Genomic DNA, 24,779 nt, shown 5'->3' on the forward strand with positions numbered 1-24,779 from the left:
TTCTTGTTGTGGTCAATCCTTGTTGGGGAGATTCCAGGAGGAGACAAGGCTTCAGCAAGATGGACAGATACCAAGTTCATGTGTTTATTTACACATACAGATGTTTTTACCATAAAAGCTTCTAACTACAAGGAACTTTTTGAGATACTGTACAGGAAAGTTCTAAAAGATTATAATTCACACATCAGTAGTACCATATAATGCTTGTGACAATCATCAATGCTCTGGGCTCAATGGCCATTTTTAAATGAAGAATTACTATCCTGTGCTTTACTTTAATCATCAAAACGCCTATTTCTACCTCAGTACCTTCTTTGAGCCCTGAGTTTCAAGTGCCAGCATGGTCAGCATGTGATCTGAATGTCAATCATACTGGCTCAAGCTTGCATGCAGTTCTGAGCTTCGCTGAGCGGGCACGAGGATTACAGCTGATCTCGTCTTCACTTGGAAGTATCACATGGCGTGCAAGAGGGGACCAGCGGGCTGCGGTGAGCTTCTGCATCTCCTCCCGGCTGTGTAACGACAGTCCAGTGCGATGCTTAGCTACCCCTAGCCCAATGGATGCTGGAGTCTGATCAATATCCACTCCTGAGATACCAAAGGACAATATTAACCACTTCATTTTGATGATGTCTTTTCTATTACAGTACAGTATATACTTCCCATCACCAAATGAGTCTGTTCATCTCAGGAGAGACTTTTCACACCAGAGAGATTACATATAGCTTTTCTTAACCTCTTAACAAGATTCCCCTAAAACAAACAATATCACCTGGAGGGAGCAAGAGCTGCTGTTTTTGCTGAGTTGCCCTGGCCTGTTTGGCCTGGCAGGCCAATAAACCACAGGCAAACAATTGCCCCTGCAATGTGGGACTTCCTGTATGTCGATAATAGTAAATATCTCTCTATCTTCAAAAACAAGTTTCAAGTTATGGTCCCCTGAATATCCATGACCTTGAGTTTGACTTTTCAAGTCAAAGGTCTTGGTGCTAAATGAAATCCCATGTTACAAATTCCTCTATGTTCTTAATAGTAAATATCTCTATCTTCAACCGGTTTTAAGTTTAGCCCTTTGAAAATCCGTGACCTTGATTTTGACCTTTCAGGGTCACTCGATTACCTCCAAAATTTAATTACTGTACTTCTTCTGGGACCAGTGTACACATGTCTTTGAAAGTTTCAAGTAATTTCATTCAGTTGTTTTTCTGTATTGTTGCTAACAAACACAGAAACAAACAAACAGAGAAACTTGACCAAAAACAATATGTTGCCGGACTCCGTCCAGGTGAGGTAATGATAAAGGTGAAGGAAAATTTCGGCAGCACTACATCATATGTAGTGGATGATGGTTGCCACCACCTATCACTAGGTAAAAAAAATAAATAAATAAATAAAAAAAAATAAAATAAAATAGGCTGAAGAAATCAGTATTATTCATCGTCATTATCCAAACTCTACTTTCCAGTAATTAAAAAAAAGTGGGTACAAATAGTATAATACAACATAATTATGCAATAAACAATAAATAAATAAAAAAAGTCAAACTGTGGTGATCAACAATGACAAAATTACATTTTATAAAGAAATCAGTCCTACATTATATAAACCAAGGAGAGGTAAAGGCTGCCCTATATTACTGAAAAGCAATAATGAAATTACTAAAAACAGGAAACTGGGAACAAAAGCTCAAACTGAAAGAGAGTTCTTCCTGACAAGACAAAAATTAACAAAGTCATATTCATTCTGTGCTGCATAATATTTGGAAAACACTGCATTCACTAGACTACAGATCAAAAGCTAAGAGAGAAAGCATGACTGAGGAACATTTCCTAAGTTAACTAGATGTGTTCAAGAAAGGCTGAAAATACCACTTACAGTAACCCTTACTTTACATACATGAAGAGAGAAAACTATTAAGATGAGTAGATATTTGAATGCTGCCTAGTCCATAATGGCAGATTCAAAGTACCATAATATTAAAGTACAGTATGGAGATCAAAATTACAACACTCCCTCCACACATACACAAGCATGTACAATGAAGGTTATACAACTAAATGCAACTTGGCAAGCATGCAAACACTAGAGATCTATCGGAAGTCTGAATTCAGAGAGTTGCGGATGCTGATGTGGATGTTTGTTAAATCACAAATGCGGATGTAGATGCATAGGTGCATGTTTATTAAACTGCAAATGCTGATGCAGAGGCAGAGGCAGAGGTTGATTTTATCACAAACGCGGATGCAGATGGGGATGCAGATTTTTAAAATGATGTGGATGCGGATATCCAATACATCTCTATCTTGTGACAAAAACCATCATAATAATAAGTAATCATGTTTGTGAGTGTTTAATGGACAAAATTTCTCTGGTAATATGAACTATCTGACAGTAGCCTATGTTAAATTTTCTGCTAAACCAATGATTTTCAAGAGAAATATGTTAACTTTAGCATTATAATCACGCTAAATCTGGTTACACTGCGCTTTTTCAGTCTTCTTTTTGTATATGCACAACATCCTCTTTGTGTGTAGTAAGGATGTAGATGCAGATGTGGATTTAAAAAATAATGCGGATGTTCTGCATATGTGGATGCGGATGTGGGTATCCGATACATCTCTAGCGCGTGCACACACACACACACACACACACACACACACACACACACACACACACACACACACACACACACAACTTAGCAAACATCCACACATACACATATACAGTAAAACCTCGATATAACGGACTTCAGCAGACAAAAATTCGCTTTTATCTAACTCAAGGAGCTATCTATCTATCTATAGCCCGACGCCCTAATCCCGCAAAGGGTGGCCGCAGACAAAACGCCTCCAAGTCGCTCTGTCACCCACCATTTGACTACCCTCCCCCCAACTCACTCCCCCTCCCTCATATACCTCTCAACTCCATCCCTCCACCTCATCCTTGGTCTCAAGGAGCTACTGAACTAAATTCCCATATATCGGAAAAAGTCCAATAAAGCCAGAAGCAGTTCAGACTGCCTGACCACTTCAGCTATGTTCATCACAATAAGATAAATAAAAGACATGTTTATCACTGTACAGTACAGTATTATTATGTATATTAAACCATTTGATCAACGTAGTGTAGTTATAACACAGTACAGTACCACCATGGTAGTCAAAACAGTTTAAAAACCATTCGTGAGATCCGGACTAATGTCTGATATATCAGAAAAAGTCCGGCTTAAAAGGGGGAAAGTCTGGATGTCGCTTTTATCAGAATTTCGCATTTTTCGGAATCACTTGGGCCCCAATTAGTCCGTTATAATGAGGTTTTACTGTACCTGCAGGCAAACATACATGCATGCACTTATGTACACACAGCAACTCACCTGCAATATGCCGCTTAACTATGGTGTCTTCAAGGGAATGGAAGGTGATCGCTGCCAAGACTCCCCCTGGCTTCAGGTAATAATGGGCCAGACGCATAGCATAATCAAGCTCGTTCAGCTCATTGTTCACCAGGATTCTCAGAGCCTGCAACACAGAGAATTACATGGTAAAAATGAAACAGTAAATGTCAATCCCAGTTTACTTCCGCTGAGGTGGAGGGGACCCAAGCTAAGTTACTGTAGCCATGTCCCTTGGTGTCATAAAAAAGGAGAGAGAGAAAAAAAAAATCCAGCCACTTCTTTTGGATGAAATACATGCAAGACCATAACTCTGACTGGAGCATTCCTACCACTACAGTTACCACTGGTGCTAATATGCATAACTAACCAACTAACTAAATATATAAATAAAAATGAAAAAACAAATAATTGTAATAGCTGCTTCCCATAATACCCCTTTCAAGGTGTAGGAGTCCAGGGCTAGGCTACAGCTGTCCAATATATCTAACCCCTTTGCTATATAGTATTTTTTCTTATATATAATCTTATTAGCTCTACATGGCTCTATTCAAGTTAAGGGAGATTTTTCTAACTATAAGAGTTAGTGTCACCTTTACACTGAGCCCCCCCTCACTATGATAGAGTTCTGCTTAGGTGCATAAAAGAAACATGTTAACAAGAATAAAAAGGATGTCACTGTAGTGAAAGGGTTTTGGATAGATGATCAGCTTACTCCCTAAATTCACCATCACAATATTTTACACCTATTGACAATTTCAGCAACAGCATTACTGTAGTAATAAAATAATAATAATCTGGTCTTTTGTTTCTCAAAAGTGCCAGTTCTTCAACAGGGAATTCACTAGTGCTCAACACACATATATATTATTTTTACAATTAAAAGAATTGTAATATTTCTCATATACAATGCAAACTTCATGGGTAAAAAAAAATATGAGGTGGCAAAAATTAAACCCTATAATCATCCGTCATAGTACTGTACCTCTCTCCAGGTCGTAGCATTTTGAAAAAAGAAAGGCTTTCAGCTGTCTCTTAAAGGATTCAGCAAAAGAGAGTTGTCTCATGGACAATGGCAATCTATTATATAATCTAGGTGCTCTACACACAAAAGACTGATCAGAGAAATATGACTGGTGAATGGCTCCATGCTCATCAAAATGCAAGGAATCATCTTCACTACATAACATCACACCTGGGTGTGCCGATGGGAGTTTTAATAATTCAGCAAGATACTTTGGTTCACCAAACTTAAGAACCTTGAGTGTAACAGGACAGTTTAAATTTGCTTCTAGCCTTTACTGGTACCCAGTGCAGCTCAAATTAGTAACGGGGTAGTCAAGGTTCTCATGGGGAGACCAAAGATAAGCTGTGCTGCCCTGTTCAACACAGCCTGACCTTTTGTTAGTATATTATTTGGAAGACCAATCCACAGTGAATTACAATATTCGTCATGAGACAAGACCACTGCGTGGACCAATGTTAAAAGGCAATGTCTATTCAGGAATTTTCTCACAGAGTGCAGATTTCTGATATGCAGATTACACCCTCTGACAACTTGATTAATACGTTCTTTGTAATTTAACTCTGAATTAAAATAAACACCCAAATTTCAAACTGAGCTGGCTGGATGAAACTGTGACACACCAATGTTCAAAGCCAGGGCATTATCAGTGTCGTCACCCTTTCTGTTTCCTCTGATGATGATGATCTCAGTTTTACTATCATTCAGCTTAAGTTTCCTCCTGGCATTCCACATCTTAATATCAGACATTAGAGATTCAAGCTTAGTCTTAGTATTGTTAATGTATGACATCTTAACACAGAGTTGAGTGTCATCAGCATAAAAATGATAGGACACGTCGTGAGCATCAAGTAAAGATGATAAACTATTCATGTAGACTGTAAATAGAATTGGACCCAACACCAATCCTTGAAGGACTAAAAACAGAAGGGGAGCAGAATCAGAGTTAGCGTAATCAATAACCACTCTCTGAGATCTGTCCGACACATATGACTTAAGAAGCAAAAGAGCACTATCACGAAAACCATAAAAATACGTATCATCCAACAATAGTTTATGATCTACTGTATCAAAAGCTGCAGACAGATCCAAAAGAACTAGGAGAAAGGACATCCCACTACAGGTGCTTGCCACCAAGTTACTATGAATCCTTGTTAATGCAGTTTCAGCTGAATGGTATTTTCTGTATGCTGATTGAACAACAGGAACAACTCTGTTATGTTCCAGTAGTGGTAAGAGTTGATCAAGTATGGCCCGCTCAATAATCTTGGATAAGAAAGACAGGATAATATATGTAGCCAGGAACAGAATGATGTAACAAACTCAGTCCCACACATAATATGTTTGGTCCCCAATGGATTAAGGTACTGAACTCAATTACCAACTGATTTATGGCAGCAGGTTATGCTGCTAATATACTGTACTGTACAGTATTGCATAGGGTCAAGAGCTTAATCATCAACAAATTAACCTTTTCAATACAGTGGTGGATTTTTAAAAATTTTATTCTTACTACCTTCAGATGATTTCATTCAGCTCAGAACAGCCCTCCACTACTGGTGATAGGCTACTATACCTAACTCCTTCAGATGAATAAACTTACAGAGATAGTGAGAACATAATCAGCATGGCACGGATCAGAAGAGGTTAAGGTACCACCAACAGAATACAAATGCAATATGACATAAACAGATCTGATGATACTTTTAATATACTTACTTATCCTGAACAAAATAAACACACACACACAATATACAGTACAGTACTATACTGTGGTGTGTGAAGAGTCTGACCTGAAAAGTCTTGGTGGCAGGATGAGCAAACCTCTGCAGCTTGTCCATCCTGGTGTCAGACCCTATAATTTCGGCCACTAGATCTGCTAGCTCCTTGGTGGTTCTAGGCTGACGGAAGAGGTAGCGTGCCTCTATCAGTGCTCGTGCTAATTTGCGGGCATGCTTCTCTTCACCGTAGAATTTGAGTACTTTGTACAGCTCAGCCTCATCACAGTGACCAATCACATCACTTGCTCTCACTGACTCAGGATCCCTGTAAACCAAAAACACCATCACAGCAACAATATAAATAATAAAAGCAGCTAATCCCATACCACTTCCTACTGGCAGTCAGAGTCTGAGGTTGCAATCCCACGACCTCTAAATAGCAACTACAAGTCTAGAGAAGTCACTGACAACGTATGCTATCTATCTATCTATTGCCAGACACCATAATCCCATAATGAACAGCTGTTTGTCTTTGAGTCAGGTTTTTAATGGGGAGGGAAAGTAATCCTCCACCAAATGACTTGTTGACACACAGGAAATACTTATGAGTTGGTTTATATGTTATTTATGAGTGTGTTGTCCCAGATGATTGGCTGAAGAGTGTAATTGTAAATGTGTATAAAGGGAAGGGTGATGCCCTGGAAAGAGGGAATTATAGAGGTATAAAGCTTTTAGATCAGATAATGAAGGTAATGGAGAGAGTTTTAGAAGGTATGATTAGAGAAAGAGTGAATATTGATGAGATGCAGTTTGGGTTTATGCCAGGTAGGGGGACCACTGATGCCATATTCATTGTTCGACAGCTTCAGGAAAAATATATTGGTAGGAGAAGGGATCTTTATTTTGTTTTTGTTGATTTGGAAAAGGCCTTTGACAGAGTCCCTAGAGAGGTGGTGAAGTGGGCAATGAGAAAGCTTGGCTTGGAGGAGTGGCTGGTTAGGGTGGTTATGGCCATGTATGTGGGTGCTCACACCCAGGTGAGAGTGAATGGAGATTTGAGTGATGAGTTTTCCGTGAATGTTGGTGTGCATCAGGGGTCAGTCTTGAGTCCCATGTTGTTTATCATGGTACTTGAAGCCCTTTCACGTGACTTTAGAAACGGACTCCCGTGGGAGTTGTTGTATGCTGATGATTTGGTGTTGATTGCAGAGAATGAAAGGGAGGCGGAGGAAAGGTTTAGGAAGTGGAGAGATGGTATGGGGCAAAAGGGTTTAAGGGTAAATGCAGATAAAACAAAAGTGATGATATCTAGGGTTGGTGGCGGTACTGTCAAAGACGAGGGAGAGTGGCCATGTGCAGTTTGCCACAAGGGCGTGGGAAGTAATTCCATCTTGTGCGGTGTGTGCGGTAAATGGGTGCATACGAGATGTAGTGGTATCAGAGGTAGACTGCGAGATAATGCTGATTTTATGTGTACGGCGTGCCGGGGTGAGCAGGTGGAGATCGTCAGACGTGAAAGAATTGAACTTGCTGGTGAATCTCTTGAGTGTGTGGAAGAGTTTTGTTATTTAGGAGACATGTTGTGTGCTGGAGGTGGGGCTGGAGGTAGCTCTGTGGCTAGGGTGAGAAGTGGTTGGAAGAAGTTCAGGGAGCTCTTGCCTCTCCTGACATTGAGGGGGCTCTCCCTACGTGCTAAGGGGTCTTTGTATGCAGCGTGTGTTAGGAGTGTAATGCTGTATGGCAGTGAGACCTGGGCAGTGAAGGAGGAAGACATTCGCCGGCTCAGACGTACAGAAATGACAATGATTAGGTGGATGTGCAGTGCGTCCCTGCGTCCAAGGCCCGGAGGGGCTGGGTTTACAATGGAAGAGTTGAGAGGTAGGATGGGACTGGAGTGTATTGGTGTTGTGATGAGGAGAGGTAGATTGAGGTGGTTTGGACATGTGGAGAGGATGGGGGATGATAGTTGGGTGAGGAAGGTGAGAAGTGTTAATATTGGGGGTGGGGTTATGAGGGGTAGACCGAGAAAGACATGGGATGAGGTCATTAAGTGTGACCTTAGGGTTAAGGGACTGAACAGGGAGGCTGCAATGGATCGTGCAGCATGGAGAGCCGCCATTAGGTGACCAAGGCCGACACATGCAAGCATGTTGGAGCCTTTAAAAACGAAAACGATTAAAAACGAAAACACCCAGCATTACAACTGGTTTTCTGGCTTAGACAAAACCACTAGACTTATCACTCAATGTAAAGCCACCTGAAAAGGAAACGAGAGTAACAAAAAGTGACAGGAAAGATGGGAGAAACACGAAGAGAGGAGGGCTGACACAGAAAATATTTGATAAAGGTGAAGGAGGATGAAGACAACACTACATCAAGTGAGTGGATGATGGTTACTACCACCTACCATAACAACAAATCCTAATTACTGTAAATTAATTTTCTGCACTTACTCTCACCAAACAAAACACAATCTAATCTTAGTTAAATTTATCAGAGACTTCACTTATGTAATGCTAAAAATTTCTCTAGCACATGATATACTACTGATGACTCCCACAATCATCTATTCCCTCCTGCTAACAAAGATACTTGCATCATAAATGGTGGGTGATGGGTTTGATACAGAGTAAGTTCTCAGCATACTTTCACCAACACCCCTGGGAATGAATTTTCAAAATGCTTATGCAGTTTAGCTCCTTTATGATAAAAAGTCTCTCCCAAGATGCATATAACTGTCTGGCCATAACAAGAAAAAAGGTTGATGTGAGAGTGTAATATTCTATGGTGCTACAGACAGTCCTGGGGATTGTAGAGGAATACAGAATGGTGAAATAGACGTGTAACACTGCTTTGAGCAAATTAATAATACATGCAGAATTAAGAACATTTGGGTATTGAAAATGTTACTGATGTGATGCATGCCAGTACGGGTAGGATGAGGTGATCTGTACATGAGAGAATGTGAAACACGTTCAGGCAGACCAGGATGAATGTGGGATGAAGAATTACCAAAAGGGGGAATCTCACAGTTAGGAGACTGATATAGTTACTGTAGTTAGGTTTTAATTGGTCTTAATTCAGCATACTGTACTAACTCATCATCGATGTTCATATAGAGAGAAGATCCACAGAAAGATTCTAATCTCAGAGTCAACAATTTGGTAAAAAAGATAGCCTCCTGTCCAAACCCCCCCCCCCAACCTTGTGCCACAGTGGGTTAAAGGGTGTGTGAAACAAGTATGAAATGTAGATTTTGCAGTCCATCACTCTTACTCTATTTTTTTTTCTTCTGTTCTTTCTCCCTATTACCAGGGACAAATTACTGTATACAGCACAATATCTACACAAAGATAACTGAAAACTGATTAAGTAATGAACAGATAAACCATGCAGAACTGCATCTGGCTCCCACCTCACCTGTCTCCATCCATACGCATATCAAGCGGGCCGTCTTTACTGAGCATGAAGCCTCTTAATGGAGTGTCAAACTGAATGGATGATGCACCTACATCCATCAATACACCATCAAAGCTGCTACCATGTACTTTTAAACGCGTTAGGAGCTTGGGCAGGTCACTGATGGGGGGAAAAAATGTATAACATCAATAAGTGCATCCTGTCAATCATATTAAATTTCTGAATCTCATCAAGACCTTCTTCCCATCTATGCTATTGTAAGGTGGCTACTGCTCTTGTGTTCTTAAATTAGGCAATATTTATTAAAACAAAACTTTAACAGTATCTCACCACTCACAATGTTTGGTACTGGCTAAGCATAATAACTATGTTTCTTCCTCTGACTCCATAATGCTCACAAAATTTTTTCTCAGTTAAAGAATTCAAAAATATCTCACAAATAAGCACCGTATATGTGAACATTCAATACTACTCATTCATTCCCAACTTTTCATGATAATAATGTGGGTAATAGATGGGTGGCTACTACTGATCATGACTAGTACTAAATGATAGCATAATTTGACAGCAAGCTTGGTTCTGTTACTATAAGGCAGGACACTTGATGTACAGTAGTGCTGCCTACTTCTTCCTTAGCCTTTATCATTCTTTTTCTGTGCCTGCTCTCCTCTCTTCCTATTTCTCCCATCTTTCCTGTCACTACTTAATGATTTTCTTTCCATTACAGGTGGCTTTACATTAAGTGACAAGCCAAATGGTTTCCTGTAAGCCAAGAAACCATTTACAACGCTGGGTGGTAACCATATAACCAAACCATACGTGCTCCCTTCGTGTCAAGTGGGTTGATGGAGGGTTAGTGCCCCTCCCTGTAAAACAAATAACTCAGAGTCAAATGGCCACATCATACAGGATTATGGCGTCTGGCTATAGATAAATAGATAGATAGATAGGACATTTAGTCACACATACACAAAGTTTACACTGAAACTCACACTGTTGCAAATCTTTTTTTCTTTTCCTCAGCAACTACTCTGAAGTACTGTAATTAACTTGTTTGGACACTTGGTTTAGCTTCCATTCCTTGGAAAACATCAGCTGTACCACAGCCAACTTCAATACGATGATTCCTTAGGAGGAAGTATGACATCGTTTGAAATGACTGACTAGAAAATGGTGATTGGTAAGCAGGAATAACTACCAGTACTGTATCAAGTGAAATAAACAACACATGCATATAGTAATCATTTGAAATTCTGAACTCCATTCCACACCCTACATGGCACATCAAGGAGGCATTCCATACATGCACACCATGACACAACCATTATGAAATCTGTGAAGTACAAAATACGGGAATGACAACTACTGTACTCTGCCCTAGTATTCTTGCCATGCTTGATCCTCTGAGTTCTATCAATTGTTAGGCCATGTTTGTACCTTACAGTATGTCCTTGCACATGTATGTTGATGCGTGTCAGACAGCACATACCATTCATTAAAGCTGTAATTTTGCATCATTTGAACATCACACCAGTATAATTTAGGGGGGGGAAAAAAAAAAAAAAAAAAGTCAGGATTCCAGGGGCCTGAATGATGAGTGAATGGAAGCATGGCCCATTGGAGTGGGTAAAATGAGCTGTCTGGATGTTGTTACTCCTCACCCTACCCTATGGTGGGAAAAGAGGTCCGGATGATGATGATGAAAAAAATAAATAAATAAAATCACATATCAATGTTAGTCAAGATGAATATAAACTGTCATACCAACACATCACATTCGATCAAAACAGTAACTGCATGGAGCAACCCTCACTTTTCAGTTGGCTCCTCCCCCTCTTAAACTCCCCCCAACATTCCTCATATCCTCTTCCTCAGTGTCAGAAATCTCAATTAGTCATAATGGATTTGAATTGCAGGATTTGTGACGTGAATAACAAAGTATTAGTTTCATCACTGATACAAACAAATTTTAACTATAATGAGTGAAAGAGCATACTTGCAACATAGTTTCTGGGTCAGTTTGTATTGCACCACAACAATCTTTGCATTATTCACCACTGGACATGCAAACAAAGCACAGCAGGTGTTCTATTTCAGGGAATAAAAAATACAGCACCAGGCAGTTCCCTATTATCCTTGAGAAATGTAGCTTATTGTATCCACAAACTAATATCCTCAATTCTATCTTGAAAAAAATTACCTGAAGCAACCTAGAAGAGGTAAAATTCTCTCTGGATAGTGATCCTGGAGTTCTGTCGCATAGGTGAGTGCAGCTGGATCCCGGTCCAGACACACTAGCTGCAGCCCTGGGGTGGCCTCCAGCAGAGCCTTGGTATGACCCCCAGCACCAAAGGTCATGTCCAGCATTACATGACCTGCCCTTGGTGTGAGGAACTGAACCACCTGCTCCACCATCACAGGGGTGTGAGGAGGATTTGAGAAGGGACATGTATTCATCACTGTGCCTCTCTCTCCCATCTCTGATACCGGGTACATTCTTGTTAATCCAGTAAAATAAGGTCTCACATTTTTTACAAAATATCTTGTAAAAGTCTTAACTCCACAACGTAAACCCCAACCTGCCATTTTTAAGCTTTCAAAGCCAAGCTTCAAAGTGTCCAGGGAGGTATTTAATTAGCATTAGTTTTTCTTAAAGAAACGAGAAAAATATCCCTCTTCTTCTTCTGCTTCTAGTGCCTTCAAAAACTCCGTGGAAACAATTTGTCGACACTCATCAGCAGAGAGACCAGTAGATGTGCTGCTCAAAGTGCGTGGGTACCTGCAAAATTAATATCATTTGTAAGAAGTAGCAAAGGAATCACTACCAACCAACGATACTGATCTCTTATATACTACAATCACCTACCCACTTCCAGTCAGAACAAAAACATACTGAGTAACACAAACCTAAAGACTGACAGAGCTGGTAAATTATTTTTTATTTATTAACCCCTTCCATTATGACATACTGTACTTTTTGTTTCATTCTTCCTATCTCCAAGCAATTCTATATTGCTTTGGGGAGAATTTTTGAACTAGAAAGGTTTAACATAGCTATCAATAATCTCTGTAATACTATAGGTGGTAAACTGATCAATAAAAGACTATATATCTATTTAACTACAGTCAGACCCCAATTCTATATGAGGTGGCCATAAACATATGTTTCCACATCACCCTGACCCCTGCCATTTTGATGTCTTTCCCCCAACTTACACCTCCTTCTCTCATACACCTCTCCACACCATCCCTCCATCTCAACTTCAGTCTCTTCCTCCCTCTTCCCCCCTCCACATTGCTCACATAAACTCTCCTCATTAAAATCTCATTCTCCATCCTCTCCACAAGGCCAAACCACCTCAATGTATTTCTCCAAATGCTTTCTATCACATCCACACCACAATGTTCCTTCACTTCCTCATTTGTCAGTCTGTCTCTCCACATAACTCCACATGCTCCTCTCAAATAACTCATTTCCACTGCTCTCACTCTTGACTTGTGTCCTTCCAACAAGGTCCAATCTTCATTTCCATACGTTGGAGTGGATATCACAATACTATCATGCAATGACTTTTTTCATTCCATGCTCACTTCCTTATTTCTTATCACTGCTTTCAAGGAACCAGCAACCTTTCTTCCTTGTTGTACCCTTTCAAGCACTTCATCCTCTACACTGCCATCCTTACTCATCACACTACCCAAGTACCTAAATGTACTCACAATTTCCATTTCCTCACCTACCAGCCACACTGTGCATTCAGTCACTTCATTTCTCTTGAAGACCACAACTTTACTTTCTCCTACATTCACCTTTAGATTCTGTTTCTTACATGCTCTACCATACTCATTCAACACACTCTGCGGTTTCCTTTCGTCTTCACTTAACAATACAGTATCATCTCCAAGCAACAGAGCTGGAAGTTTCCAAATGATGCCCTCTCTCACTAAGGCTGCTCCAATATCCATTCCCCTACCTCGTATCTCTTTTATAACCCCATCCACATACAAACTGAACAACAATGGAGACATGACACATCCCTGTTTCAATCATATTTAGTACTGTCCTGTGATACATTATCCAGACTGAAGGGCTTACTGACTATTTGGGCCAGGAGACAAGTCGGTAATGGAATCTTATTATGTAATGTGTACATCAGTGAAGCATGAATATTCTGCAGTTTAATCCAATCAAAAGTGGTATCAAAATTTATTCTTTCATCTTGGAGAAATTTCCTCCTCCGGGTGATAAATTTACAGCCTACAGGTCCAATGGGTCAGAGTGCAAACTACAGTACTGAGCTATGGATCAAGCATTCAGTCCCTTCCAAGGGCCACTGACTGATGTCACGAAAGGCCTTCAATCTCATTGTGTTACACGCTCTAACAAAAGACTCTAAATAGAGGAAACACATAACCCCCTCAAGACTTGCATGCACAGTGTAAATCTATATGATCTCAAATAATCAAATCATGAGTGTGTCACTCTTTAGTATTTCAGGCTGAATTAATGCCAGATAAATTTATGTAATTATGTAAACTCTATTCCTTAATGAAGAGGATACTATGCTCTTGTGTAACATTATTAACCTCGAGAGAGTAAGCAGAAAGTGCTAGTTTGGAACTGATTCATTTGTTTGCTTTACTTTTTCCCATCCCTAATAGAAAAAAAAAAAAAAAAAAAAAAAAAAAAAGAAGGCTATAACTTCAACACAGTATACCAGCCAGTATGACGATATTCATAAGCTAACCAATAATCCATGCCATCATTCAATACGTGCACAAAGAATTACCAAAGACAAGAATTAAATAATGTAAGACAGAGCATGACACAGCGTGCTCACTTCTTGGCATATGTGTTTGTGGCAATCCTAGTGAGAGAGGCATGGATGCGGGAACACTCGGCCTCATCTACTTGTGTGGCATCACCATGCTTGAAACCCTCAGTCACACGCACCCGCAGGTACTCTCCGAGATCCCTGAAAAATGACACATTATTACTGTACTCTAGCTTATGAAATGACTCGGAATAGCAACCAGATACAGTACATAAAAAAAAATATATACTGTATGCATAATGTATATGAAACACAATATTCTTTTCTTTCTTCTAAGCACAAAAAATCTAGACACACAATAGCAAGAATTATTCACCTATGTATAATGGCCATAAGGATTTTGACTGTTCTCTCTCTCTCTCTCTCTCTCTCTCTCTCTCTCTCTCTGTACTGTACATTATATATATATATATATATATATATATATATATATATATATATATATAATTTGATATACTGCAAAAAACTTAAAGTCTAGCATCTATAACCGTAGTAAAACTGATGGTCTGAAATTCTTCAAGACCTGCACTAGGGTGATTGTTCCAAGGTTGTATTCATATCACTAAAACTATAACAATTATTTATTAGCTTTCAAAGTAGCAAGGGGATGCAAAAAGCCTTCAAGAATCTGATGCAGCCAACTGGATTCAAATGCTTTGTCTCTATCATGAATAAAAAACTTAACAGCATAAGTTGTTTTTCAATCTAGTGTCATTTCTCTGTCCTTACCTTCCTTTGGATTTGGTTGGGTCTGCAGGCCACTGCTCTAGCAACTTCAAGAAATTCCGATAGCTGGTTCTGGCCATCCCTATAAGGCATAAAGGCAGAATTCAAGATTTAAGACAATGTAGAAGAATACAGTATCACGATGCAGGAGAAGATAATATCGTACCCAAGTACAGTACAACTTCCCTAATTCGAACATCCTATTTCCACCTTCCAAATTATTTTTCAAGGAATAGGTAGATGTTGATATTATCTGTCCTCATACAGTCAATGTATATCTGAAGACAAAGTTTAGCTGTGAACAAGTATAACAACAAATTATATACCGGTAATACTAATATAAGGTACATTAGTGTATTGCATAAATTTTATTGTTTATGGTCTATCTATCTATTGCCAGACACCTCAATCCAGTACGGGGTGGCCACAAACAAATTGCCTCAGTGCCGCCCTGTCCAACGCCACTTCACTGCCTTGCTCCCAGCTCATACCCCCTTAAACTTATATTCCTCTCCACTCCATCCCTCCATCTCATCCTCAATCTCCCCCTAACTCTCTCCCCCTTCCACCTCAATCGCATACACTCTCCTTGTTAGTCTCTTGCTCTCCATCCTCTCCACATGGCCAAGCCACCTCAATGTATTTCTCCTAGCGCTTTCTATCACATCCACATCCACACCACAGCGTTCCTTCACTTCCTCATTTGTCAGTATGTCTAACCATGCAACTCCACATGCTCCTCTCAAATAACTCATTTCCACTGCTCCCACTCTTGACTTGTGTCCTTCCAACAAGGACCAAGCTTCACTTCCATATCTTAGGGTTGGTATCACAATATTGTCATGGAGTGACTTTTTTACTTCCATACTCTTTTCCTTGTTCCTTATCACTGCTTTCAAAGAACCAGCAATATTTCTTCCCTGTTGTACCTTTTCAAGCACTTCACCCTCTAAACTTCCGACTTTACCCATCACACTACCCAAGTACATAAACACACTCACATTTTCCATTTCCTCCTCATCCAGCATCACTGTACATTCAGTGACTTCACTTCTCTCAAAGACCATAACTTTACTCTTCCCTACATTCAACTTTCAGTCCCATTTCTTACACACACTCCCAAACTCATTCACCAAGCCTTGCAGTTCCCTTTTGTTTTCACTTAACAATACAGTATCATCTGCAAACAACAGTACTGGGAGTGTCCAAACACTGCCCTCTCTTATTAGGTTTGCTCCAACATCCACTGCCCTACCTTGTATCTCTTTTATAACCCCATTCATATACAGATTGAACAACCATGGTTACATGACACATCCCTGTTTCAATCCAACATTCAAACAGAACAATTCATTCCATTCACTACCCACATGCACTGCAGCCTTAGCACCCTAATATATACTCTGCATGTATCCAACAACTTCCCATTTACTCCATATATCCTTATCCCGCCCCGTCCCGACTGATTTTCCACCACTGACTCCCCCCAATCCCGACCAGTTTTGGAAAAAAAAATTTTTGGCTCAAACCTCCGCTTTTGGTGAGAAACATCGAAGATTCATAGAGAAATCGCTCACCTAAGGTTTAAAATGCTGGATTCAGGTTGCAGTACCCCATACCTTACTGTATTTTCTATCAGACTGGCTCCAAAGAAAACCAGTTCTATGGGAGGGTAACTATTCCACACCACTCATAAACGGTAATTATTTAATTATTTGGTATGAATATATATGTAGTGCGAGAGTATATTCATTTTCACAGTAATATAGGCAATATAAGCATTTTCACTCACCAAACACATCAACATACCTGACCTTTTTTGGCGATATTACCTGATCACCATTTCTGACTGTTTCTTCCTCTAATGCTATGTAAACTTTGTCCTCCACATTGTCATCAATTGGGAAATGACTCTGGCCTTGAATTTTGTACCGTGGCACAACATGTCTTTACTGGCCAGGTCACTGGTAACAGGTGAATTCCCAAGACAATGGCATGCGGGGGAGGGGGAGGTCATGCGGGATATGGCATTTTCCCTGCCTGGCATCTTATAGAGCAGTGTTTCTTAACCTTTTCCGACCTCAGCACCCCCCTTGTAATAAGGTCTCAGTCCAGCACCCCTCTACATCTGGTTACTGGGACTGCAGTTGCTACACTACTGCAGTTTATTTTATAGTCTCAAAAAAAAAAAAAAAAAAAAAAAAAAAAAAAATCAAAGATGCCAATACAGTACTAAGCAAATCCAGTAAGAAAAAATATAATGCAGCATTTTCCAGCACCCCCTAAGATTGATTTCAGCACCCCCTGGGGGTTCTAGCACCCCAGGTCAAGAAACGCTGTTATAGAGGAAGGTGTCCCATGTATAAGTACCAAAAATCACACACGAAATTTGAGAATTGTGCAAATTAGGGACCTTGCAATTGCTGCACATTTATATACGTCAACGGGAGTCACAGTGACAAAATGTGTGGACATATATATACGTCAACGGGAGTCAGCGGGTTAATACTTTCCACATTCCTAGTCTATCCACCCTGTCACATGCTTTCTCTAAAACCATGAAGGCTGCATACAACCTCTTACCCTTCTCTAGAAACTCATCCACTACAGACCTAAGAATGAATATCTGATCTACACAACCTCTTCCCTTCCTAAAACCTTCCTGTTCTCTTCCAACTAATTCCTCCATTATTTCCCTGACTTGGTCAATAAGCATCCTACCATAAACTTTTCCCATTACACTTAGAAGACAAATGCCCCTATGATTACCACACACTTCATCTTCCCTTTTTCCTTTGTACAGGGGAATAATTATACCTGACTTCCAATCCTCCAGGACTCTACCTTCCTCTCAGTCCAATCTGAACATCTTCCGTATCCATTCTACTACTATCTCTCCCCCATGCTTCAGCATTTCACCACACACTCCATCAATCCCTGGGGCTTTCCCCATTTTGACTTTCTTCATTGCTTCCACTACCTCCAACCTACTGATTCCTTCCTGTCTTCTCACCTCCCTCCTCCTCCCAGGCATTTCCCGGACACTTATACTCACTTTACTTTCATTCTCCATATTCAACAATTCCTTAAAGTGTTCTCTCCTTCTACTCACTTTTTCTCCCTTCTCCATTAGCACTGGTAAACAATTTTTATCTTTCACTCCCTGACTTACTTCTTTATCACCCTGTTTAACTCTCTTTACCTCTTTCCAGAACATTATCTTATATTCCCTCCACTTTACACTCAAATTCCTTCCAAATTCCTTATCCACTCTCATCTTCCTCTCTCTTACTGATCTTTTCACCTCTCTCTTCCTCTCTACATATAACTCTCTCTTCTGTCTCTCAACTTCCTCCAAGCCCATGTTTCTCATCCACTCACTATATGCTTTCTTCTCTTGTGCCACAGCCTCTCTCACCTCCTCATTCCACCATGCTGTTCCTTGCACCTCTTTTCATCTTCTCTTCACCCCACACACCACCTCACATGCTGCACAGATTTCTGCTGTGAATATATTGCACACACCTTCCACCTCCCCCATCTGCTCCATGTCATATTTACCCAATTGTCCCTACATTTCTCTCTTATATTTTGCATTTTTTCTCATCCTCTTGCAACCTTTCTACCATCCTTGTATGGACTACTTCCTCCTGTCCTTCCCTTCTCCTCCTCCTTCATTTCATTTGAGCCTTGACTTTCACCACCACCAATTGGTGGTCAGAAAGTCCACTCCACCAGCCTCTGTATGCTCTTGTATCCATTACGCACTTGCTAATTCTATCCTTCACACACACATAATCAATCATTGCCTTCCGTTCATTCAGTTCAGCACCTTCCCACCTCATCACTCGCCACGAATACCTGTGGATCATTTTGTGTCTAAAGAGGGTATTGGCTATCACCAACTCCCTCCCTGCACAAATGTCCACTAGAGCACTGCCATTCTCATCCACTTCTGCAGGCACACCTCACTCACCAACTACTCCATCCACCTTCACATTCCCTACATTTCCATTCACATCCACAATCATAAACAATCTCTCATTCCTTTCAAACTTTTCCATGCACATTTCCACATTTGTCCAAAACTCTTCTTTCACTCTACTTGCACAATCTTGCATTGACGCATACACACACACACAATCGCCCACATTTGTAGTCCAATTTTCAATCTTACCCATGTATGAGGGTGTTGTGGTACCAACTGCATTATATGGGGCTGAAACATGGAATATGGGTGTAGCAGAGAGGAAAAGTTTGAATGTAATGGAGATGAGGTGTCTGAGGAGTATGTGTGGAGTGACGCGTATGGATCGGGTGCGAAATGATGAAGTACGAAGGAGAACTGGAGTTGTTCGGGAGATGGCTGGTAGAGTTGAGCAGAGGGTGTTGCGATGGTTTGGGCATATGGAGAGAATGGATAATGAGCGATTGGTGAAAAAGATAACTAGATCTGATGTGAGAGGTGTAAGGCTGAGAGGAAGACCACGAATAGGATGGATGGACAGTGTGAAGAGAGCGCTGGATGCGAGAGGGATGTCTGTTGAGCAAGGAAGAGTGGCTGTGCGTGACAGAAATAAATGGAGAGAAGTTGTGAATGAATAAGTGATGATGCAGCCCTGAGGGGATATTCTCCCGCATTTGGTCTGATCAGCTAGTCAGGTCAGGTGCGGGTAAGGGGATGGGTCTGTTATGATGTGGCAGGGGTAAACCAGTTCTGCTGTCGGGCCCTGCTGCGGATGTCATTGATTGCACTGCGCAGTTGACCCTTGTGTGGTGTGGTGCGGTGAGGATCTGTCCGTTCTCCCCTTTGGGGCTAAGATGTGAATGAATGTGTTTGAATGGATGAGTAAATGGAGAGTGTGTTGTCCTGTCTCGGCTACCTCCCTTTCCTTGGGGGAAGCAGCCTAGGTATATAGATAGATAGATAGACCCATGCAATCTTTGAGCCGACAGATCTATACTCTCTTATATGCTCCTTCCATCTCTTGCATACAACAATACAAACTTCTTTTGCACAGGAGGCACATATACCCCATTCATACTTCCATTCTCTCACAGTCTCACAACTCCATTCTGTCTCAGTTATTCCACATACATCCACTTTTGCATTATGAAGCACCTGGACAATCCCTCTCTCTCTTTCACCTCATCATTCACACCCCTTACATTCCATGTTGCAATCCGTACCATGTCCTTTGTTTGGTCCTTAGTTGTCACCTGTTGGTTAGTCCTGGACGGAGGCTTCTTGTTTGTATTTTTACTGTAGCTAGTAGTTTTCCGGGAAGGGGCACTAACCCTTCGCCAACCCACTTGCTGTCGTGCAGGGAACACGTGTTGGTTATAAGGTTACCACCCAGTGCTGTACATGATTTCCTGGTTTATGGGATATTACTTGGCTTGCCATTCAATGTAGAGCTACCCTAAAATTGAGTACCACTACACTAAGTGGGTGGATGATGGGCGTCCCCACCTACCACTGTTTACGGTACTGTAAGACATGATTTTCTAATAGTTACCATTATGATTCTACTTTCCAAAATATTTCCCGTAAAGCCTTTGGAACCAAGCACCAAGCCCAGGTTAGGTCCAAAGAAAGCTACCGGTAGGTTAGAAGGCTTGTACTGTACATAATGGTATCATCCTTTTCTTATGTTTCAGACATAGAGAAAGGAGAGCCTGGTTTGAGTAAAGGCTGACTTGGATTTTCAAGCTTTTGAGTGTTATGCTTTCTTTCTTGCCTAACATACCTGATATTCTTTTAAGCCCCATATTAACCCCATATACAGTGCACTCACATAACTCACGCACTACTAACTTGCAAATTATCTAACTCACGGTGTCCTTATCTAAGTCACCATTATCACTAAACTCACGGAAAATGCTCTAACTCGCATTTTTCCACTAAAAAATGACTTATTTCCGAGGAGATGTTTAACTCGTGGTATTGTAGCCGCAACTCACAACTGGAATCCAATCATATTTAAGCACACAGTCCTTTTAATTGTGCAGCCAATCAAAACAATACTTTCTCCACCCATGCCACCTATGCCTAGTGGCCAGTTCTGCAACTAGGCCTACCAAGTGGGATTTTTACTCTAGCAACATGTGGCCACATATCTGTGAGCTTCTTCCTGCCTTTTTGTGCTTTCCTGATTTTTTGTGTTGCACCATGGCTGAAAACAATCAAGCAAAGAGTTCTTCATCCAGGAAAGGACTGAAGCAGAAGCCACCACTGAGCTACACCCAGAAAATAGAGCTACCGGTAATTTGGAGGATAGAAAACAGCTAGTGTGCCAAAACTGCTACCTGTCTCTCATCAACGTAAGCTTTGTCATCAGTAGGATTAAGGTAAATGCTTTTCAGTATTGTTTATTATCATACTAGGATATGTAATGCCTTTTAATATTGTTTACTATCATTATAAGATAGCAATACATACTTCTGAGACAGGATGTTTGTGTTAAGTGGTGTTAATAGGGGTTCCAGTAATGTTATGCTGGGCTACCCGACACCATGGCAGACTCAAATACTGTATATTTTTCCCCATAAGGTGTGTTTTTTTTAACTCACATTTTTCCAACTCACGGCTTGAGTTCAGAAGGAAATTACCGTGAGTTAGGCGAGTGCAGTGTAATTCCAGTTGTTTCCACTACTGTACTGTGTGAACTAAAAATAAAAGGACGGATAAATATCATATAACTGATTAAAAAAAAAATCTTTTAAATAAAAATATTGTATAACATCATATCAAAAATAACAATCAATTAAGTAACAAGATGAAAGCATGAAAGGAAAATACAGTACAGTAAACTGTATACAGTACTTATCTGGCAACAGAAGTAAAGAAGAAACTAAATAAGAGACTGATGAATTTTATCCATCCATCCATCATCCAATCCTATGTTGCCCCATGAGAGTAGGAGCCCAGGGCTAGGCAAGTTGGTCTTGATATTTAAGATGAGAGTGACCAGCCTCACTTATCCCTGAGTGGCATTATGTGAGAAATAAACCCCAACCATCCCCTGGATATAAACCTATACAGGCTCAATCTGACTGGAGTGCCTTAATTACCCACTAAACCACCAGGTGCCACAATCTGGTTATATGGTTACCACCCAGCATAGTAAATGATATCCTGGTGTACAGGAAACCATTTGGCTTGTCACTTAGTGTAGGGTCACCCACAAGCAGAAGCAAGGGAAAAGAAAGAAGGAAAGAAAGACATAAGAGAGAGTGTAAAGTCACTCACTGGCAGGAGGAAGAGGAAAGAATGAAGGAAAGAAAGACAAAAGAGGAAGGAAGGAAGAGAGGAAAGGGCAGACATCCAAAGCAGCACATCAAGTGAGTGGATGGTGGGCACCCCTATCTGCCACATCATGTACTGTAAAAGATGAAAGAGAATGACTGGAATGGAGAATGTCTGAGACTCAGAATGCAAGACCGACTGATTACTATATATACAGTAGTGCAATGTATATCAGTATGCCATCAATCCCTTGGCTGCAGTGAGTTTCTGGCTTAAATATTACTGTATCAACAAACGTAAGCTGGAATGAAATCTTATGGTCTATATTACAGGTCAGGATGTTACCAGTAACAGGAATTTAATTTTCTCACATCTCATGTTCTTTTTTTCGCCACTGTAATACTCACCGTCATTAGCCAAAAAAAAAAAAAAAAGGCAAAGTCGATGCAATACATATTTCACTGCCAATGGGTTAATACAGCAAAATGGTAATGTAATGGTAATGGTGGGATCAGACACCACAAGGCACTTAGCCGCGGTGCTCATCTCCGTAACACAGGCTTCTAAGCCTGTGGCAGGTTACTTACAATATCCTGGGATACCTGGCCACTGCATCATCCAGGTTACCACAATTACTTCCCCTAGCTGTTACCCTAGGTACTCATTTTACCTACCAACCCAAAAGGGGTGGATGGACACCTGAGTCGAGTGATGTCAGCTGCTTGCACCACAATACAAACCCTGGTACTAACAGGCCAGCAGCTTTGTAGTCAGTCATGCCAGCCACTCAGCCACTGCAGTGAAACTCCTTAATATCAACTGAACTGGGCTGTGGACATGCCATATTCTATGCTCACTGGACATAATCTATACATTTTATGTACGGCTGTAAATTACACAAGATTCCTGCCCAGCTGAACCTGACCCACTTTGGCTGTGCTTTATCTCTTGGCTGTCCTAAATAACAGGAAGAATGAAAGAAAAGCATTCATGAGCCGAATGCTAATCACCCGCCTGAATATGCTGTAGGCCAACGCCAAGATTTAGGCCATATCTTGATACCCTGAAGGTTTCATGTGGATAGCTAAAGCCATTCATGAGCTACAATGGTGCCAAAGGTGGGCAGTAAAAATATTAGTTGATCTTTGGCAGTCATCTTGGTGACCTTGACCGCGACTGCCCACTTTCAAACTCGACCAAGATTTTGGCCATATCTTGATACCCTGAAGGTTTCATGTTGATAGCTCAAGCCGTTCATAAGATGTAACGGTGCTAAAGGCGGACGATAAAAACCAGTTGACCTTTGGCAGCCATTTTGGTGACCTTGACCCTGAGTGCCCATTATCAAACTAGGTCAAGATTTTGGCCATATCTTGATTCTCTGAAGGTTTCATGTTGATAGCTCAAGCCATTATGTGATATTATGGGAACAGACAGACAGACAGACAGACACACACACACAAACACACACACACACACACACACACACACACACAGAGGCAGGCAAAAACATTATCGCTCCACCTTCTAAAGGCGGACGATGATGAAGCAGTATTTGCTACAGACGCCATATACTACCTAAAAGTAATAAGCCAGGAGCAATAATACAATGATAAGTCAATGCGCCTGCCAATTCCAGAAAGGAGATACAGAAGCGGAAGACCTATGTAACATTTGGAAAAGAGGGGGGGGAAAATACGCATGGAAAACACTGAAAAAGGTCCAGAGTGCCAGTGAAAGGCAACACACCCCACTCACAACTTGAACCCGATCCTGAAAAGTTATGGGAAACTCCACAAGGTATGAACAGCCTACCAGGCAAAAGTAGGAGCAGTTTGGTCTCCTTCGCAAAAGGATTGTCTTATACCTTTCCTTGTTGTGAGGCATAGTTGGATTCTTATTATGCAACGGAGTTGGCCTCCCCGAGCTGCAGTTTCAAAATATATACAAGCACCTTTATTATAAACACTTTAATTGCAACTACGGTACCTTATTAACTTATGGCAAAGGAAGAAATGCCTTAATTATGCAACCTACCGGGATGAATGAAGTAGCCCTACAGTCCTTTTTTCTGCGGTCTGCAATGCGTACAGATTCCCTGATAACTGCACATGTCCCTCTGAATTCTGATATAAAGGGTTGGGGGCCTTCCAGCTTCGAGGGAAAAGAAAAAAATAATAGTTTGAGCGATTTTGTATCAGCTCGCAGTGCCTCCTCAGATCTTCTCCTTCTTTGACTTTTTGTTTGCGTGCAAAACTGTGCAATGCACGATCAGTTATTTCCCACGAGATCAGTTACCTTTATTTTTCAGAGTTAAATATATATGTGATCAATATTAACTGTCTGAAGCATGTCAATATAGGTAATGTTAGTTATCAACTGAAGCCATCATGCAGTTTATAAGAATACAGTC

General features: G+C 40.7%; 1 protein-coding gene across 2 annotated transcripts; it reads right to left on the minus strand.

Moving 5' to 3' along the window:
- Positions 1-76: 76 nt before the first annotated feature.
- LOC145412277 (putative methyltransferase-like protein 15 homolog) lies at positions 77-24,578 on the minus strand. 2 transcript variants are annotated; one of them, XM_080282235.1, is made up of 7 exons: positions 24,404-24,578; positions 15,121-15,199; positions 14,398-14,532; positions 9,557-9,715; positions 6,209-6,461; positions 3,374-3,518; positions 77-588 (listed from the first exon to the last, which is right to left on the minus strand). In XM_080282235.1, exons 2-7 carry the CDS (start codon positions 15,195-15,197, stop codon positions 368-370), a joined length of 990 nt encoding a protein of 329 aa, XP_080138361.1. In that variant the 5' UTR covers positions 15,198-15,199; positions 24,404-24,578; the 3' UTR covers positions 77-367. The 2 variants fall into 2 exon arrangements, with proteins under 2 accessions (XP_080138361.1, XP_080138360.1); XM_080282234.1 differs by lacking the exons at positions 14,398-14,532; positions 15,121-15,199; positions 24,404-24,578 and adding an exon at positions 11,757-12,190.
- Positions 24,579-24,779: the final 201 nt, after the last annotated feature.

The sequence above is a fragment of the Coenobita brevimanus genome, chromosome 92, assembly GCF_032717465.1.
Source record: "Coenobita brevimanus isolate Jiangsu-jjx chromosome 92, ASM3271746v2, whole genome shotgun sequence".
Taxonomy (NCBI): domain Eukaryota; kingdom Metazoa; phylum Arthropoda; class Malacostraca; order Decapoda; family Coenobitidae; genus Coenobita; species Coenobita brevimanus.

Excerpts from the sequence above, each read along its gene's own strand:
- LOC145412277 (XM_080282234.1), bottom strand. The coding sequence starts at position 12,142 with ATGGCAGGTTGGGGTTTACGTTGTGGAGTTAAGACTTTTACAAGATAT. Across the intron at positions 6,462-9,556 it reads ATGCGTATGGATGGAGACAG|GGATCCTGAGTCAGTGAGAG; the intron begins GTGAGGTGGGAG and ends TTTGGTTTACAG. Across the intron at positions 3,519-6,208 it reads CTGCCACCAAGACTTTTCAG|GCTCTGAGAATCCTGGTGAA; the intron begins GTCAGACTCTTC and ends TCTGTGTTGCAG.